The sequence below is a fragment of the Mirounga angustirostris genome, unplaced genomic scaffold (genome assembly GCF_029215605.1).
Source record: "Mirounga angustirostris isolate CCGP_5_RB_7025 unplaced genomic scaffold, mMirAng1.0.hap1 SCAF_6, whole genome shotgun sequence".
NCBI lineage: Eukaryota > Metazoa > Chordata > Mammalia > Carnivora > Phocidae > Mirounga > Mirounga angustirostris.
In genome coordinates, this window is record NW_026991714.1 from 9,450,031 (window position 1) to 9,470,072 (window position 20,042).

At 39.3% G+C, this 20,042-nt stretch overlaps 1 protein-coding gene across 5 annotated transcripts in view; it reads right to left on the reverse strand.

The window, feature by feature from the left end:
• Positions 1–369: 369 nt before the first annotated feature.
• TMCO1 (transmembrane and coiled-coil domains 1) overlaps positions 370–20,042 on the reverse strand; it is a 56,580-nt gene continuing 36,907 nt past the window's right edge. For 3 of the 5 annotated variants that reach the window (XM_045876828.3, XM_045876826.3, XM_045876827.3), the window contains one exon: positions 370–3,533. In XM_045876828.3, coding sequence (XP_045732784.1) covers positions 3,383–3,533 — 151 coding nt within the window. In that variant the 3' untranslated portion in view covers positions 370–3,382. Of the gene's footprint in view, positions 3,534–9,474; positions 11,769–13,592; positions 13,676–20,042 lie in introns of those variants that run through there. The other 2 variants (XR_008506229.2, XR_010412182.1) reach the window with 2 other exon arrangements.

Here is a 20,042-nt window from a genome sequence, read left to right on the forward strand (position 1 = left end):
GAGAATGAGAGAGAGCACATGAGAGGGGGGAGGGTCAGAGGGAGAAGCAGGCTCCCCGCCGAGCAGGGAGCCCGACGCGGGACTCGATCCCGGGACTCCAGGATCATGACCTGAGCCGAAGGCAGTCGCTCAACCAACTGAGCCACCCAGGCGCCCTCTGATGCACTCTTGTTTGAAAACTGCTACAACAGACTGGAAGAAATTTACAATGCTTATCAGCCAACTGCAATACAGTTATCTTATTTGGCTCTTCATTCAAAAAAGATTGCAACAAATTTTGACATCCTTAGACAATTTATGGTATCAAGGAATTATCAGTTTTTTAGGTACGTAAATGATGTTAAGATTATATGTACACATACACACATATTTAAAAGCATTGAAATATTTATGCATAAAAGATGGGATGCCTAGGATTTGCTTCAAAATACTACAGGAGGCAGGCAGGGGTAGACATGAGATTGGCCATGAGTTAGTAATTGTTGAATAATGGGTATCTCAGTGTTCTTTATACTTTTTAAGACTTTTGTTTTTGAGACTTTTTTCCATTCTAAAAAGTTTAAAAACTCAAGGGTAAAAGTAAATTAAAAGACTACACCTTAAGCAGAATTAATGCAAAAAAAGAAAGTATACTGAAAAAAACCCTACTACATACTAGTGTGCGGCAAAATGGTTTTGATTTGGATGTAAGGGAATTCTGTATGCTCATCAATCCACTGGTGTCATTGTATGTCCCTGACCCCACTGGAGGATGATTTACATGGGAGAAGAGGGACCACAGTCTGCTCAAGGGCACATGAGTACCTACACCCATTTGCTTTCCAACTTCCAAACTGACCTAGATTTTGGAATGCTATCTGTTAATAAATTCAGGTTTACCTGCATTTTTTTCCCCCAAAGTTTACTGCTTTAGCATATTATGACTGCAACCTGAGTAGGCTAATACACAGCATTAAAAATGCTTGATTTTTTCCCCTTAAACTAGAAAAGGGACAACTATCCTTTACATAGGTCCAGTAGCCAAGTCATACATTTTAAGAGATGTTCAGAGGCTTGTCTGGCTTGAAAGGTCATCATCCAAATGACTAGTCTTGAAAACTGTTCAGGGCAAGTAATTAAAAAAAACTAATTGTGAGGTTGCATAGGCCTTAATATGTCCTTTAATTTACATTCTCGTGATGTGGTAGCTTTACTCTTCTGTAATACACCTATTGTGCTGTTTTAGAAATAGGGTGAATAGATGTTACTCTCCTTCCTTTTTACTCTCCCTCTTATTCACCCTCTTCTATTGAAATACACTTTATGAAAACCTGGTCCATAAGAAATTTAATTAGAAAGCACTCTCATCAAAACCTAAGGAGGTAGGTGGTAGGATGGATTATATATTCTCACTTTACAAAGGCATTGGCAGAATTTTCAGTGTGGTTCCTTCTCTTTTCTGTTTTATTTTAGAGATTCCGTCATTTTTGTCATCACTGTTATCATGATCATCATTTTTGTCATGATCATTCTTTTCACTATTATTTTGCCTGGAACAGTCATTGACGCGGGGAAAAGACTGTTAGAAATCATTGCCGTCCATTATCAGGCATCCTTTCTGATCAAAGTGACCTAGAAATAAAGATTTCTGTTCCATTTCATCTACTTTTGTTGAGCTTCTGCTGTGTTCCCACCCATGTGATAGCTTTAAGGAAACAAGAACCACCAAGCACCCCCCGCCCCCAATTCATGTCTCCTGTACTCTAGCTGAAGAATAAGAGCCGAGGGAAGAGAATCACCGCACGCCTATGGGGAGGGACTGGAGAGCCCGCACTATGTAACTTTAGGTGGCTTCGCTCCAAATCCTAACTCTGCCACTCACTAGCTAAGTGATGGTGAGCAAGTTACTTAACCTCTCCTGCCCGTTTCTTCATCTGTTAAATGAGGGTAAGAACAGTAGTTACCTTATGGGGTTTTCTTGAAACAATTCTTAACCAGATAATCCATAAAACACTTAAATTTATCCATATATTTTATAAATATCTGTGTTGACCATTGTTTCTTATATCCTACACCTTCCTCCTGGTATTCTTTTCTGTCCTGGAAATATATATATATATATATATATTTCTTTTTTTAATATGAAAGCTCTATGCCCAACATGGGGCTTGAACTCATGTCCTCGAGATCAAGAGTCGCATGCTCTACTGACTGAGCGAGCTAGGTGCCCCAGAAACATAACCTTAGAAGTTCATAATTATCTTGGATTTTGTAGCTCTGAAAATACTGCCTCCCAGTTTTGCCCCCAATCTTATGGTTTAGCCGTACATAAAATTCTAGGCTGATAATTATTTTCCTCAGCTTTGAAGATATTATCCCACTGTCTTCTGGATTTTATGCCATTGAGAAGTTTGCTATCAGTTTCACAGTTGTTACTTTGCAAATAACATGTCTTCTCTCATTGGAAGAACACATGCATCTAAGGAGACTACTGATCAATGTATGTATTTGTTACGAGAGTAACCACTTCATACAAGATTTCCAATTTCAGGGATTAGGCAGGGGAAGTTCATGATAAAAGCATCCTCTCATCCTTTACAAAGGAACACGGCAGGAACTAAAGGCCACTGTGACCAAAAGGAAGCTCTGCAAGGCTTCCTACCTCTAACTATAACCTTGCCTCCAGGGGAGGACTAAGAGTGCCTTGCCAAGAATCCCGTAAGTCACCCAAGGGTTTAAAGGGATGCCAAGCCCTCCTTTTTATACTCCCATGAGTTACTTCTCTCCTTTCCTCTCATGCTTTCCACTTCTTATAATAGGACAACTCTATATTATGAGCTTATAAGGCAAGTATGATAAAATAGTACATTTAAAACTTTGAGTTTAGCCCTTCCTGGCCAATGTTTATGTTCAGATTACTAAAAACATGTATCTAGGAATATGGTACAAAACAGATCTGACCTTGTAGATGAAATAGCTAAAATTTTGGCGTCTTTATTGATCCTGGGTCATATACTTGGCTTGGAAACAATGTACAACAAATAGTTCCAATTAAGATATCACAAACTAAATTTTTCTTCCAGATCTCTAAATGCTCATGGAGAGCCAACTTCCATGGTACATGGCACACAGCACAGACTTGAGAGTCAGGCCCACAGAAAATATCCATGTAGGCCAAACAAGAAAGATGCTATTTGCTTCTCATTACATAAACAATGCCTGAACTTATCTAACCAACAAACTTATTTTTCTAAAAATTAATCTGTGACTGAAAGTACTATCATGTTTGCTGGGAGCCATTCTCATTTGAATCATACCCAAAAAGGCTAGAAATAACTCAGCACTAGAAAGTGGCCCAAGTGCTAAGGTTGTCTATGGCTCTTGCTACAAAATAGTTGCCAGTCTAATTTGAATGTTTAAAAAGAATGACAGGAATTACAGGGTTCTTCTTGATTTCAAGAGAACTTCCCAGAAGGAGGTGGAGGACCAAGAAATCCACCTGCCTGCTTGGTGGCAGCTCGTGAAGGGGCAAGACCAAGAATCTTCTGGATGTTCTGTGAAGAAAACAGAATTAAAATTGGGTTTTAATATGAGATAGAAGAGTATTTATATAGATCCCATATGAAGAGAAGGCATATAAATTAAAAGTACCATTATGACCTATTTAAAATAGGACAATTACTACCGTGTTATTTTTTAAAAGGCTACAACACAATGGAGGTCATAAGACAGTAAAAGCCCTCTCACCTAATGCGACCTTGGTCCACAACCAAAAGAAGCTGATTTTTTCAAGTGGAGAATCATTGAAAGAGGTAATCTTTTATTTCAACTCGAAGCATATAAAGTATATTCATTAGCTGTTTCTTACAGCAAGGCCTTTTCTCTCAATATGGATCATCAGTTCAATTTAGTCATTACTGCACCATCTAAAGCCGAAACTGAAATACTCAGTTTCAGTTTTTTCAGAGTGGTAAGGGATCTTAGGTTCCTGCAAAGCAATCTGAGTCCAGAATCCTCCTAGATTTCTAGCACCTCCCCTCACCTTTTCACTTGTCTCATTATATCCAATTCAGCAGTTTTTTCAAAAATTCACCTTCATTAAAGTAGTTCTCATAAAAATCACTTTTTATATTCATATTTTATTACTTACTGTAACATTAAATTACATAAATACAACAACAAGTAAAACCAGCATAAACAGTTTTAGGATAGATACAGGCTCTTGAAAAGCAATGACTCACCTGGTAGGAACAGACAGGTGTGGGCATACCACAGAGCAAACCATGAATGGAGAATGTGATGCGGGGATTAAATGCTATGCCTTTTTAAAGAGGGAAGTGAGAGGGTTTGCGAATGTGGAGAGCTTCAGTTAAAGGTCAGGTGTTAAGATTCTGTACAGCATTCATAAGAGTGAAAAACTTTAAAGATTATCTACTTTCTCTTGCTCAATTCTTTCATTTTGTATTTGAGGAATTCCAATGAAAACCTGGAAAAGTGTGATGGTTTGTCCAAAATTACAAAGTTAAATGAAGAGCAAAGTTAGAATTAAAACCCATGTGTTTGGATTCATAATCGGATGGATGCTCTTACACAGTACTTCTGATGTTAAAGTTCTGGTCTTCAGAACACACTCTACCCCGTTGGTAGGCAGGTGAGCGAGCGCACATTCACTCAGTAGTTACTGAGCCCCACTGTACATAATGCACCATGACAATACCCATATCCAGCCTTCTCTGAAGTGTATACAATTACAATCCCTCAGTCCTTCATCATTGGGAATGAGGACTGCTACAGATTTGAGTGTTTATATTTCTGACATAGCACACTGCCAGAATATAACAGAATATATAAAAATGAAGACACAACTTTAAGAACTCATTCAAATTATATTTATCACAAAAACTTCATTCATTCATTTATCCATCCACTCACATACTCACAACACTGCAGCTTGTGCTTTCTTTTTTTTTTTTTAATTAACATATAATGTATTATTTGTTTCAGGGATACAGGTCTGTGATTCCTCAGTCTTATATAATACCCAGTGCTCATTACAACACATACCCTCCCCAATGTCCACCACCCAGTTACCCCATCCCCCCAACCCCTTGTGCTTTACTTTAAAAAGAAATCTGGGAGGAAGCTAAGAAAAAAAAAAATCAATCATTAGATTAGGCTGCTTCTCCTTAGTAAAGCTGGAGAATGTATTACTTTTATAATAACTCCTTCATGCCTGCTTCTAAAAAGGTGTACAAAACAGTAAGACCAAATGATATAATGTCACTAATTTCCCATTTCTTTTATTTAATCAGTAAGTCTTTACTGACCACCTACAATATATCCAGCATTAAGCAAGGCACTGTGGGAAATGACTTTAAAGATAAAATTTGAAAGAATAAGACATTACAGAATTAGCTATGGATAGACACATTTGTCTAGTTAACAAACACAATAATACAGTCTAGACAAAATATACTAGACATCCTTGATCAGTTTTTCTGTAGAGACAGGGGCCAATTAAGTGAGTCCTTACCATTTTAGAAATAAAGACTAGTGTAAAACCTCTGATGCCCTTTAAATTACAGGTTTACTGTAATTTAAAGAAACAACTCAAAGGAAAATAGGAAATATTTTGAAGGGTAGACTGTTGACGTCTTTTCTTTTTTTTTTTAAAGATTTTATTTATTTATTCGACAGAGAGAGACACAGCGAGAGAGGGAACACAAGCAGGGGGAGTGGGAGAGGGAGAAGCAGGGACCCTGGGATCATGACCTGAGCCGAAGGCAGACGCTTAACGACTGAGCCACCCAGGCGCCCTGACGTCCTATTTATGAAATAAAAGCATCTAAATGACTACTGGATACAAGTCCACTGCTCTAGATGGGGAAGAGCTCAAACAGCAACAAAAACATTAAAACGGACACACTTTATTGGCAAGGCTGAAGTTCATGGAAATCCAGGCAGCTCTATACTTTGTTCTCCTGTGGCTCTTGTCACAGGCTTCCTTTGGGAACACTAAGTTTATCAGTGTTACATTACTCAAGTATTTGTATTTTACTATAAATGCTTTCTATGTACTACATGCAATCTTATCCTTTAGTGAAATTCTAAACAATCTGTTTAAATTCCTATAGTTTCACAAATGAACCCAGGGCTTTTGATGGTTTTCTTAGATAAGATTTTCTCTGCTTCCCTGTCCGTGAAGTCTTTTTGGTGTAGGAGCTAACTGATGCTCTCAAGATGCAAAAAAGATGGGTAAAAAAGAAGAGGTCACCATTCTCTCTCCACAGTAGTAATACCATCCAACATTTCTATGCACCTTAAAGTTTACAAATAGTTCTAAGGACTAGATGCCAGTCCTCAGTTATCCTTGCTTTGGAGATGAGAAAGTTGAGACAGAGAGGTTACAAGTCAGGACGTGAACTGACATACAACTCAAAGTACAGCTTTCCTCTATTAAACCACTCTCTAAGAGATCGTTATCTTAGTAATAAAAAAGATCTTGTAGCAGTCCTGGCCTATAAAAACATTCTGTTACGAAGATTACGTATGAGCACATGCGTATGTTACATCATTAAGTAAATAAATGCAGGGGTGCCTGAGTGGCTCAGTCAATGAAGCGTCTGCCTTTGGTTCAGGTCATGGCCTTGGGGTCCTGGAATCGAGCCCTGCATCGGACTCCCTGCTCAGTGGAGAGCCTGCTTCTTCCTCTGCCCCGCCTCCCCCTGCTCATGCTCTGTCTCTCTCTTAAATAAAATCTTTTAAAAAAATAAATAAATGCATATAAATTCAAACCCACAAAATGTACAACACCCAGAGTGAACCCTAAAATAAATTATGGACTCTGGGTGACAAAGAAGTGTCACTGTAAGTTCACTGACTAGAACAAATGCAGTGCTCTGGTGCTAGGGGTTGTGGTTGGGGAGACTGCGCACATGAGGTGGCAGGGACGAGATGGGAAATCTCTGTACCTTCTGCTCAATTTTGTGGGGAACCTAAAATTGCTCTAAAAAATAGTCTATACAAAATGCATATAAAAACTGTAAAGAGGGCGCCTGGGTAGCTCAGTCATTAAGCGTCTGCCTTCGGCTCAGGTCATGATCCCAGGGTCCTGGGATCGAGCCTCGCATCGGGCTTCCTGCTCTGAGGGAAGCCTGCTTCTCCCTCTCCCACTCCCCCTGCTTGTGTTCCCTCTCTCACTGAGTCTCTCTCTCTGTCAGATAAATAAATAAAATCTTAAAAATAAAAAAATAAAAATAAAAAATAAAAACTATAAAGATATATAAAAAATAAGTTTATATATCCTTTTCTCATTCCTTGTCGCCAACTTTTTGAAATATTGCTAAACAGGATAATTTATTAAAAAATTTTTTTTAAAGATTTTATTTATTTGTCAAAGAGAGGGAGAGAGTACAAGCAGGGGGAGTGGCAGGCAGAGGGAGAAGCAGACTCCCCGCTGAGCAAGGAGCCCGATGCGGGGCTCAATCCAGGACCTTGGGATCATGACCTGAGCCGAAAGCAGATGTTCAACTGACTGAGCCACCCAGGCGTCCCTATTTTTAAAAAATTTTTTAAAGATTTTATTTATTTGAGAGCGAGCGAGCAAGCACGAGCAGGGCAGGTAGCAGAGGGAGAGGGAGGAGACTCTCCACTGAGCATGGAGTCTGACACAGAGCTCGATCCCAGGACCCTGGGATCATGACCTGAGCTAAAGGCAGATGCTTAACCGACTGAGCCACCCAGATACCCCTAAACAGGATAATTTAAAATAAAGGTGAATATTTCTATGGGTGCTATCTCAAAGGGCTAGGCATTGTTCTAAGTACTTCACATGAATGTTCTCATTCAATCCTCACAACAGCTCAGTGAGGCAGGCTTATTATCCTTATATGCAGATGAGGAAAAAGAGTCAACTGTCAGAGTGATTCAATAAATTCTTACTGAGCATGACACACTGTAGCAGATACTTTTGTATACATTATCTCCATTATGTCTTTCAACAACCTTATCCATTAAACTTGACCTGACTGCTTTCCTATAATCTCCTAATTCTCCTCCAATTTTTCAGGGCTTCTTAGTAAGATTTAGCTTAGAGATACGCATTTTGCTGAAAGACAAAAGCTTTTTGTTTTTTTTAAGATTTTATTGATTTATTTGACAGAGAGAGACAGCGAGAGAGGGAACACAAGGGCATAGAGGGAGAGGGAGAAGCAGGCTTCCCATGGAGCCAGGAGCCCGATGTAGGGCTGGATCCCAGGCTCCTGGGATCACAACCTGAGCCAAAGGCAGACGCCTAACGACTAAGCCACCCAGGCACCCCAAGACAAAAGCTTTAATATATTATAAAGATGGTATGGAAGAATACTTAATATACATGCAAAATACAGTAAGATTTGGTAAGGTTATAGAAAAATATAAAACAATTATTTTGAATTTCTGTTCTGTCCTGTGTAATAGGGTAACAACTAAGGAGTGTATGTCAGAAGGGAAAAACAAAGGAAAAACATTTTCCCATAATCATGCCTTCAATTGGCAGGAAACCCAGAAAAATACCATTACAGGATTTGCGTTCCTTCCTCTTTGCAAAGGATAAGAACCAGTGATCAAGAAAAGGAAGTTGTTGGTTGCTAACTGGATATTTTGGGAAGACCCAGGTCACTAGCCATAAACACATTCTGCTAAATGTTATTCCTTAGTCATTTAACTAAAATAACTCAGCCATGGCAAGCCTTAGTTTATTCTTTGTTAGTTTCTCTGGCATCAAACAACCAGCCTTCACTTCCAATTGATTACAATTTCTCATCAAGTTCCTGTAACATAATCTTTACTAGATCCATAAAGCTGTATGGAAATCCGATCACCTCAGATGGCCCCACCCAACAACCCTAGGGTTTTCACATTCTATCTAAATTAGATGTTTTAGAGAATGATGTAGAGATGAAATATTTACTGAGAACAATGGCAGTACACTGGGGTACCCGAAACACTACTGGGTCAGCAATCAGAAGACTTGAGTCCCAGTACAGGCAAACCAGGCAAAGCAGCAATAAGGCAAAGTCTTCTCACCTTACCGAATCTCAGTTGCCCAACCCCCTGGAAAGAAGAGGGATCACTAGATCAATCACTTTCAACACTTTAGGCCACAGAATCCTTTCTTTAAACAAAATCTCATGAAAAAACCCTCTACAGAAAACAGATAAAATACTGTTAGGGACCTGAGGCCTCCTGCTGGGCCCTTCAAGCTTCCCATCAAGCACCTTCAAGAAGCCAAAGTCCCTGTGGCTCTAGCATTCTAGAATGTGACTATGTTCTAACAAATTATATTGCAGATTTCAACACACATCTTGCAAAGTGGAAATCAAAATTCTGAAAGGAACATGAGCACATCAAATCTGCACTAGAGTAATGCCACTTCCTTTGTAATGCTGATGAACTTTTCTGTCCTAGGTTGTCAAAGCCCTTGCTTATAATAAAGGTCTTTTTTTTGAGGGATGGGGGTATGTCAGGTGATCAAGTGACAATCCAAATCTCTGTCTCTCTCCTAACCATCTTTCCAGTAAAACTTCCCTTAGATCCCGTTTAGCCCTTCATCTGAGGATCAGTCAAGGAGAATGTTCTGAATTGTAGTTTAGCGCAGGAAGACAAGATGTATGTTTCTATATTATATATGTACTCACGTATGTAATGTATTTTTAATCCTATAACAAATGGTAGGATGTGGCTGGTACAGAGTGGGGTATCTAAAACTCAGTATGAAACTTAAGTCTCACTGGTTTGAAAAACCAAAAGACAGGGATTTGGGTGACCACAGCAGCTTAAAACTGAGTGAGAAACTCTTGGAAAACAGTTAACAGAGGAGAAGTTCACAACTACATTTAAACTCTGCCCAAATCTCTTAAACTATGCCAAGTGTGAGACAGCTTTCAAGTAGCCCAGCTGAGACTAAAATAACTGAGATTTCAGGTACTGCCTACAAGAAAGGAGACAGAGTATAGAGTTTGAGTGCCAAGTTAACTTCCTGCTTAACTAAAAAACTGAGCACTCTTCCAAAGAATAACAGACACCTATCATAACAATGTCCAAGATACAATCCAAAATAATTAGATATACCAACAAACAAGAAACTTGACCCATACTTAAGAAAGCAGGCAACAGAGTCCAATCTTCAGATTATCCAAATGTTGCAATCAGTAGATAAGGTTTGTATTTTAAGGCAGCTAAATAGGGGCACCTGGGTGGCTCAGTCGGTTAAGTGTCCGACTCTTGGTTTCGCTCAGGTCATCATCTCAGGGTCATGTGATCGAGCCCCACATCAGGCTCCGTGCTCAGCGCAGAGTCTGCTTGAGATCCTCTCTCTTCCTCACCCTCTGCCCCTCCCCACCTCTGCTCTCAAGTGCTGTCTCTCTCTCTCTCTCAAATAAATAAATAAAATCTTAAAAAAAATAAAGCAGCTAAATAACTATGCCAAAGGGCATAAAGTATGTTCATAATAAATTAAGAAATAGGAAATCTCAGCAAGGAAAAATGATAGCAAAAAAAGAACAGAATGGAAATTCTGGAACTAAAAAATATTATATCAAAATTTAAAAATCATTGTGTGCACTTAAGGTTAACTCAGATTAGGGATGACAGAGAAGTCAGTAAACTAAACACAGATTAACAGAAATTATCCTATCTAAAGAACAGAGAGGAAAAGATTTTTAAAAATTGAACAGAGCTTCAGGGTCCTCTTAGACCATACTGAAAAGACAGACATGTAAGAAACTGGAATCAGAAAAGAAGAGAGAAGGAATGGGCAGGAAAAAAACTCTAGCAGCATTTAAAAAAAAATTTAATACCCTAGGCATATCCAGCCAAACTGCTGAAAACCAAACTTAAAGAAAAAAAAAATCTAAAAGCAGGCAGAGAAAAGTGACACATTATCTATAGGGATACAAAGATATGAAAGACTTCTCATCAGAAACAATGGAGGCCAGAAGATAGTGGAAAGGCATTTTAAAAAGCTGAAAGGAGGGCTCCTGGGTGGCTCAGTTGTTAAGCGTCTGCCTTTGGCTGGGGTTATGATCCCAGGGTCCTGGGATCGAGTCCCACATCAGGCTCCCTGCTCGGTGGGAAGCCTGCTTCTCCTTCTCCCACTCCCCCTGCTTGTGTTCCTGCTCTCGCTATCTCTGTCTTTGTCAAATAAATAAGCAAAATCTTAAAAAAAGAAATAAATAAAATTAAATCCTGAAAGGAGGGGCGCCTGGGTGGCTCAGTTGTTAAGCGTCTGCCTTCGGCTCAGGTCATGATCCTGGGGTCCTGGGATCGAGCCCTCCATCGGGCTCCCTGCTCAGTGGGAAGCCTGCTTCTCCCTCTCCCACTCCCCCTGCTTGTGTTCCCTCTCTTTCTGTGTCTCTCTCTGTCAAATAAATAAATAAAAACAAATAAATAAATAAAATAAAATGTTGAAAGGATTAAAACAAACAAATGAGAAAAACCCAATCAACCCAGAATTCTATATCCAGTGAAAATATCCTTTAAGAATAAAGAGAAAATAAAAATACTTTCAGATAAATGAAGATCAAGAGTATTTGTCACCAGCAGACTTACACTATAAGAAACACTTAGAGGGGCGCCTGGGTGGCTCAGTCGTTAAGCGTCTGCCTTCGGCTCAGGTCATGATCCCAGCGTCCTGGGATTGAGCGCCACATCGGGCTCTCTGCTCCACAGAAAGCCTGCTTCTCCCTCTCCCACTCCCCCTGCTTGTGTTCCCTCTCTCGCTGTGTCTCTGTCAAATAAATAAATAAAATCTTTAAAAAAAAAAAAAAGAAAGAAACACTTAGAGTGAGAGACAAAGGAATAATTTGATGCTGTACTATGGGGGACTAACATTAAGCAGCGGCATGCTCAGCTCCTGTTATATTCCACCAACAATTCCGCACTCAGAAGTCTTCTATTCACTACACACTTTCAAGCCTCCATGCTTTTACTCATACTACTTCTGATGCCAAGAATGCTCTGATAAGGGGCGCCTGGGTGGCTCAGTCGGTTAAGCGTCTGCCTTCAGCTCAGGTCACGATCCCAGGGTCCTGGGATCGAGCCCTGCATTGGGCTCTCTGCTCGGCGGGGAGCCTGCTTCTCCTCTCCCTCTGCCTGCCCCTCTGTCTGCTGCTCTGCCTACTTGTGCTCTATCAAATAAATAAATAAAAACCTTAAAAAAAAAATGCTCTGGGGCGCCTGGGTGGCTCAGTCGGTTAAACGTCTGCCTTCAGCTCAGGTCATGATCCCAGGGTCCTGGGATCGAGTCCCGCATCGGGCTCCTTGCTCAGCAGAGAGACTGCTTCTCCCTCTCCCTCTGCCTGCCTGCCGCTCCCTTGCTTGTGCTCTCTCTCTCTCCCACTATCTCCCTCTCTCTGTGTCAAATAAATAAATAAAATCTTGAAAAAAAAATGCTCTGATAAGATTGGAAAAGCCCTACTCATCCTACAAGACAGAACTAAAATGGCCCCTTTGTACAAAATTTTAGTTTCATACCTTAGCCATTTTGCTTCCATAGCATGTTTTTTTTTTCCTGATACCATTTTGTACATGCACACACACATCAAGGGCATCAATCATACTCTACTATTACTTATGGGCCTGTCTTTCCACACAGATTATGAATTTCACAAAGGTAGAAACCATTGCTTTTTACCCTGTACTCTCAGCATCAAAGAAGAATTCCTGGCATTGTATAAAGACTTGAACCACTCTTCAGCAATGACAGGCAATATTCTAAATAAAGCCTTGAACTCATGCACTGAAACAACTCACAAAGAGATCAGGTTAAGGTAATGCCGAATAATCTGTTCTTCTCACTTACTAGTTAAGCTATCATTTTCTGAACCACCTGCATTCTCTAACTGATTTGAACTTAAGTACTAAAAATGAAAACACTCTGCTTGTAGATGAGCTATACATTAATGAACTAAGCTCTAAGTCTTAAATAAAGTGACATATGTTAATGATGAGGAACAGGAGATGGCAGGCATTTGATCTTCTCATTTTGATGGCTTTAAATATACTGACATGACATAATTAGAACCTGCTTTTATACATACACAGGGCACATCAAAATTCTTTGCCCTAAGCAAGCCAAGAGTGAAAAAAAAAAAAAAATTTATTTTTATCACTCTTCTGAGCACATATACCTGTTCAAAGAGACAATGACAAATTCTCACGGATACTTTTTCAGATACAGTCATACATACATAAAGTTATATGTTAAGATATGGGTGAAAAAAGAAAAAAAAAATAAAACTCTTCCATTCTTCCTCAGAACCACTAATCCTTTTTGCTTTCAAAGAAAGAGCATTCCATTCATAGGTTTTACAGTTCTATAAATTCATAAGAATAAGCCAGTTTTCCCCTTAGCTGTTTACCAGGTAAGTTTACTTGGGTTTTTACTGAGAATTAGAGCACTTTTTATAGAGGAGATCACCATTTACACAATCTATTACTGACTCATAAGAAGAAGAAAATAAAAAAAAAGCAAGTACTTTAATTCTGGGAATTAAGGAACTTTCCTTCTGTTCTTGAATTCCGTCACCACCCTGGACTAACTTAACACCCCTGCTGGAAGCTGGCAAACCTACCATTTCCGCTGCTGCAAATTCATACAAAAGAAACAGTTGGTGGTGTGAAGGTCAAGGCAGCTTAATCATTTGTTCACTAAGCACTAAGGAATTTTAAAAAAGGAGAAAGATAAAATGAGAAAAGGTAATTAGATTTATTTTCAGTTAATGATGTATCACCCTGTTTCAATCTATAAAAAGCAACTTTATCCTATCTTGGGCTGGGGAACAAATATTAATTTTATTTATTTTTTATTTTATTTTATTATGTTAGTCACCATACAGTACATCATTAGTTTTTGATACCCCAGAGGAGGGGGCACTAATTGATCTTTTAAAAAAATGTGACCCTAAGAACGGCTAACATTCTGTGTCACTGTCTTCTGATTATCATAACATGGTGAGGTTGTCCACCAACCCCCTTTCACCTTTGTGAAAACGGAGACTGAGAGAGACTCCAAGAGGCTGACATTCCCAAGGATACTTAGCCAATAAAGTAGCAACAAGATTCAAACACTGGTGTTTTACCCCAAACACTGTACCTCCTCAACCTTCCAATGCATTCCTCCTCTCTCCCCATCACTTTAAAGTTTCTGAAGTAGGGGGGCATCTGGGTGGCTCAATCATTAAGCTTCTGCCTTTGGCTCAGGTCTTGATCCCAGGGTCCTGGGATAGAGCCCCACACTGGGCTCTCTGCTCAGCAGGAAGCCTGCTTCTCCCTCTCCCACTCCCCCTGCTTGTGTTCCCTCTCGCTGTCTCTGTCAAATAAATAAATAAAATCTTTAAAAAAAAAAGTTTCTCAAATAGGAATGTGTCTTAAAATCTATTATATGATCAGTATAGCATTATTTCTGCTTTCCTTTGAAACCTCTTAAGGCAATGGTCAATCATTTAATTAATAACATCCTAGCATGGGAAAAAATATGTACAAGATGAAAACCAGATTCACAAATACTTACGTGAACTAGTAATACATCATAAAATTGTGTTAGTTTAGGTTCAAAGTTCAACCTTGGTTTCATCTGCTTCTACTCTGAATGACTAATATAATAGAAATAATTTTAGGGGTGCCTAGGTGGTTCAGTCGGTTAAGTGTCTGCCTTCAGCTCGGGTCATGATCCTGGAGTCCCAGGATCGAGCCCCACGTCTGGCTCCCTTCTCAGTGGGGAGTCTGCTTCTCCCTCGTCCTCTGCCCCTCTCCCTACTCCTTCTCTCTGTCTCTCTCTCACTCACTCTCTCAAATAAGTAAATAAAAATTTTTTTAAAAAAATTTTTAAATGGTTTTTTTTTTTTTAAAGATTTCATTTACTTATTTGACAGAGAGAGAAACACAGCCAGAGAGGGAACAGAAGCAGGGGGAGTGGGAGAGGGAGAAGCAGGCTTCCCGCCAAGCAGGGAGCCCGATGTGAGGCTCCATCCCAGGACCCCGGGATCATGACCTGAGCCCAAGGCAGATGCTTAACAACTAAGCCACCCAGGAAGCCCTAAATGTATTTCTATACCCTCATAATTGATAATGATTTTTTAAGTGAAGCTATCGGGAGAAAAATTAACCTTTTAATTTCAAAAGAAACAAAGGTTCCATGAAGTCAAGGACCATAATTATGTGTCAGTTTTGTTTAAAACTGTATAATAAGCACCCAGCCCGGAGCATGATACCTGTCTGTGCTCAATTTTGTTGAGTAAATAAATGAACACTCTATCAAGGAATTATTACTAATGTGATAATGATCTCTTAAGGATGGGGGAAGATGACTGAAGCAGAGAGATGCCCTTAATTCATCCTAATATTATACCCCCATCATAATAAGGGGAGCATTATTGCCATGAAGGGAATAGAGTTAGTTGGTTTAATAACACCATCACTCACATTTAGTAAAGGAAGTGGATTCTGGTTAACACTATAGAGATGTTACTGATATATGTAAATACAGTCACAATCTTTCACAAATAAAAGACTTTAAAAACATAAATTCAGGAAACCCAGTGGTCAAAGTATCTAATCACTTTAGCAATTAAACTACTGACAGTTTCAAGGCACTAATAACAGAAATGTTTCTCATTCTCCTAGATGCTATACTCTAATTTACTATCAGAAGACTTCTCTGTTAAAACAAGCAAGGCCACCCCCAAAGCTAGAGGTAACCTGCATAAAATATACATGGTTTTTACATGTTTAGCATAAAAATTAACCCTGAGCTAATGAAATTATAGTTTTATTCACTGAAACGAAAACATGAAAGATTATCCTTTAATACATGGTCTCAGGTTGGTGGTGAACTGAAGGCTTAAGATGAACAGTCCTGGGTAAAATGATGCAGTAGCTGTGAAACCAGCTGGGGAATCCTCAAAAAATTAAACATAAAATTGCAGCATGACCCAACAATTCTACTTCTGGGTATATACCCCAAAGAATTGAAAGCAGGAACTCAAACAGACATTGATATACCATGCTCACAGCAGCATTACTCACAACAGGCAAAAGGTGGAAGCAACCCAGTGTCCACTGACAGATGAATGGATAAACAAGATGGGGTCTATACACACAATGAGATATTATTTGGCCTTAGAAAAGGAACGAGGGGCACCTGGGTGGCTCAGTAGTTAAGCGTCTGCCTTCGGCTCAGGTCATGGTCCCAGGGTCCTGGGATCGAGCCCCGCATCGGGCTCCCTGCTCGGCAGGAAGCCTGCTTCTCCCTCTCCCACTCCCCCTGCTTGTGTTCCCTCTCTAGCTGTCTCTCTCTCTGTCAAATAAATAAATAAAATCTTTAAAAAAAAAAAAGAAAGAAAGAAAAGGAACGAAATTCTGACACATGGTACAACATGGATGAACCTTGAAAACATGCTAGTCACAAAAGGACAAATATTATATGATTCTACTTACATGGAATCAAATCCACAAATATGAGTGGTCAAATTTGCAGAGACAGAAAGTAGAATGATGGTTGCCAGGGACTGAGGGGTAGGGGTAATGGAGAGTCAGTGTAGGATTTTCAATGTAGGATGATGAAAACATTTTTTAAAAAATATTTTATTTATTTATTTGACAGAGAGAGAGAGATAGCGAGAGCAGGAACACAAGCAGGGAGAGTGGCTCGATCCCAGGACCCTGGGATCATGACCTGAGCCGAAGGCAGACGCTTAACGACTGAGCCACCCAGGTGCCCCAGATGAAAAAGTTTTAAGATGGATGGTGGTGATGGTTGTACAACAATGTAAATCTACTTAATGCCATAGAACTGTCCAGTTGAAAATGGTTAAATAGCAAGTTTTATGTCTATTTTAACACAATAAACGAGAAAGATTAACAGCACTGGAATTACTGAATATAGGAAACCAGAAAGTAGCATCTGGACATACGAGAGGATTAGCTGGAGGATTCTGCAGGAATACGGCTACCGCAGGCAGTCACACTGGTTAAGTTTAACCCCCTGAGACTCTAGAGGCATGACATTTATAGTTTGGCCTACTCCTCCACATTTTTTACTCTAAGGGTTCAGATCACACTGCCTAGCCCACCCTACGACACCAGCACATTTCAAAAGACCTCTTATCTAAAGAAGGTGTGAAGAAAGGAGGAGTGCCTCCACTCAAACACTTGTCACCGGGACTGAACAGGCCTTCACACTTCAAAGGTGAATTTAGATAGGCACTCCAGACAAAATACTACTAGGCTGTTGGCAGGGATTTGTCATATTCACATGCATACCAGATTCAAGACCAATCATTCACCTCACTGTATTCTTTTGACCTTCTAGCTTCTTAGTTTTTGAAAAAAAAAAAAAAAAAAAAAGAAGTAGGCAAACTGTGATCTCAAATGAATCCATGTTTTTATGTTTTCCTTCCTAAAAATCACATAACAGTTGGCAAAGTAGAAGAGAGCAAAAAAAGAATAAGGTACACCAGTATGAACTCCAAATGGATTGGCTCATCATCTAAATGCAAAGAATGAAACCAAAAAAGTACTAATAGAAAACAAGGATGAATTTCCTTGTAACTTTGGAGTGCAGAAGAACTTTCTAACCATAATTCAAAATCCAAAAGCCATAAAAGACAAATTTGATCAAAAAAGAAAAAAAAAATCCAGCAAACAAAATTTTGTGTGGCAAATACCACTGTAAGTAAAACTGAAACACAAATGACAAACTGGAAAAATTATGTGCGACTTACAGCACCCAGAGAGGGCTAATCTCCTACATAGGAGCTAAAAATTCAGAAAAAGACCAACAACCCAATAGAGAAATAGGCAAAAGGCATACAAAGTCTCTTGCCACCAAAGAAAGAAAAGAGTATATGAACAGCTCTTAGACAAACAGGGATGCTCAATCCAAAATGCAAATTAAAGCTACAACAAGGTAGCAATTCTTATCTATCAGATGGGTAAAAACTCAAAAGCAATTTCTGTGGGTGAGGATGGCAGAAACATGCATTTTCATACCTTGCTCTTGGGACTAAAAAATGGTATAACCCCAGTTTGCCAAGTTTATAAATTCCTATTTTGGTGTAGCACCTACTCTTCGTTTAACATACACTTCTCAGGTGCATCCTATGTACTATAGACAGGTACATAGATACTTTAAGGTATATATAAACAATGAAGAAATCACTACCTTCAAAGAGTTGGAGAGGAAAGGAGAAAATATAGATAAAAATAACAAGTAGACAAAAACAGATAAAGCTCCTACAATGAAGAATATGACCAATCATTATGGAAACTTGAATCATTCTATATTAGTTTCCCCATCACTCACTCCACTTTATATCCCCAAACAAGCAAACAAAAAACCCCAATTCATTAAAAAAAAACCCAAAAAACCCCAATTCATTATGTTCTCTTAAAACTAATTTATGCCATGGGCGCCTGGGTGGCTCAGTTGGTTAAGCGACTGCCTTCGGCTCAGGTCATGATCCTGGAGTCCCGGGATCGAGTCCAGCATCGGGCTCCCTGCTTGGCAGGGAGTCTGCTTCTCCCTCTCCTGCTCCCCCCTCTTGTGCTCTTTCTCTCTCTCACTCTCTCTCTCAAATAAATAAATAAAATCTTTAAAAAAAAACAAAACAAAACTACTTTATGCCACAGTGTGTATCTGAAACCAAGTGGCCTACTTCTTTGCCTAAGAATGGCCTCACTGGGGAAATCATAGTACGTCTATAATTTGAATTTCTGAAAGCCTCCTATTTTATGGCTGCTCACTTCACAGGCATCTTCACAATTACCATGTAACCTAAGATCCTAAAAAGTAAATAAACAACAAAACAAAACATGGAAATAAAACAAGCATTTTAATTCAAAGACAGAAGCATATTTTTCATAGTAACACTTCAAATGCTAAGGTATGTCAGACTGGATAGAAGTTCATAATCCTCCAGTACATATGCTAACAACAATTAGTGAGGAACAGGTACAGAAACCATATGCAGCTAGTAAAATAAAAAATTATAAAAGTAGGTCGCTTCGGTAATTTTTCTAAGACTTTAAATATATTAGAATACCTTGTTTAAAATTGGAGTAATAAAATTAACCACCCAAGACAAGCACCACTCAGGATGCAGCAACAAGTTAGAACTCACCATTGATCTTGGGGAAGAAAACTATATAGCAAAAGAAAGAAATCTTTCAAATACAACACTGTTATATTAGCTATGCAATACTATCGCTCTTCTATGCTTTTCTCTTATTAATATCAGTGCATGGAATGGGACAAGTAGAAATAAAAATTGTGAGTATGGGGGTGCCTAGGTGGCTAAGTCGTTAAGCGTCTGCCTTCAGCTCAGGTCATGATCCCAGGGTCCTGGGATCGAGCCCTGCATCAGGCTCCCTGCTCAGCAGGAAGCCTGCTTCTTCCTCTCCCACTCCCCCTGCTTGTGTTCCCTCTCTCGCTGTCTCTCTCTCTCTGTCAAATAAATAAATAAAATCTTTAAAAAAAATTATGAGTATGCATTCTTCCTGGCTCAAAACACATTGACTATATGCGTGTGTGTGGAGGGGGGGTTGCTGCCCCTTTCCTCCCTTTCTCTGTACTCAGTAAGCAATTATTTTATTAAGCTGTGCCAGTCTAGGATCTACTGTTCCTATTTTAACTTTATAGCACATATTATACACTGTGGTTCTCAGGGGTTAGCATATCATGCTGGTCCACTGCCTGTTTTTATAAATAAAGGTTTACTGGAATACAGTCATACTCATTTACACATTGTCTATGGCTACTTTCATACTATAATGGCAGAGCTGAGTAGTTACAACAGTCTCTGCCTGAACCTTCAGGGATTAGCAGACTATGGCTGGCCCCTTGCCCAGTTTTGCAAATAAAGTTTTGCTGGAACACAGCCACATTCATTCATTTACATACTGTCTAGGACTGTTTTCATACTATAACGGCAGACTTGAGTAGTTACAACAGAGTGTATGGTCTGGTCTGAAAAGGAAATACAAAAATATGTATGATCCAGACCTTAACAAAAAATTTGCTGACC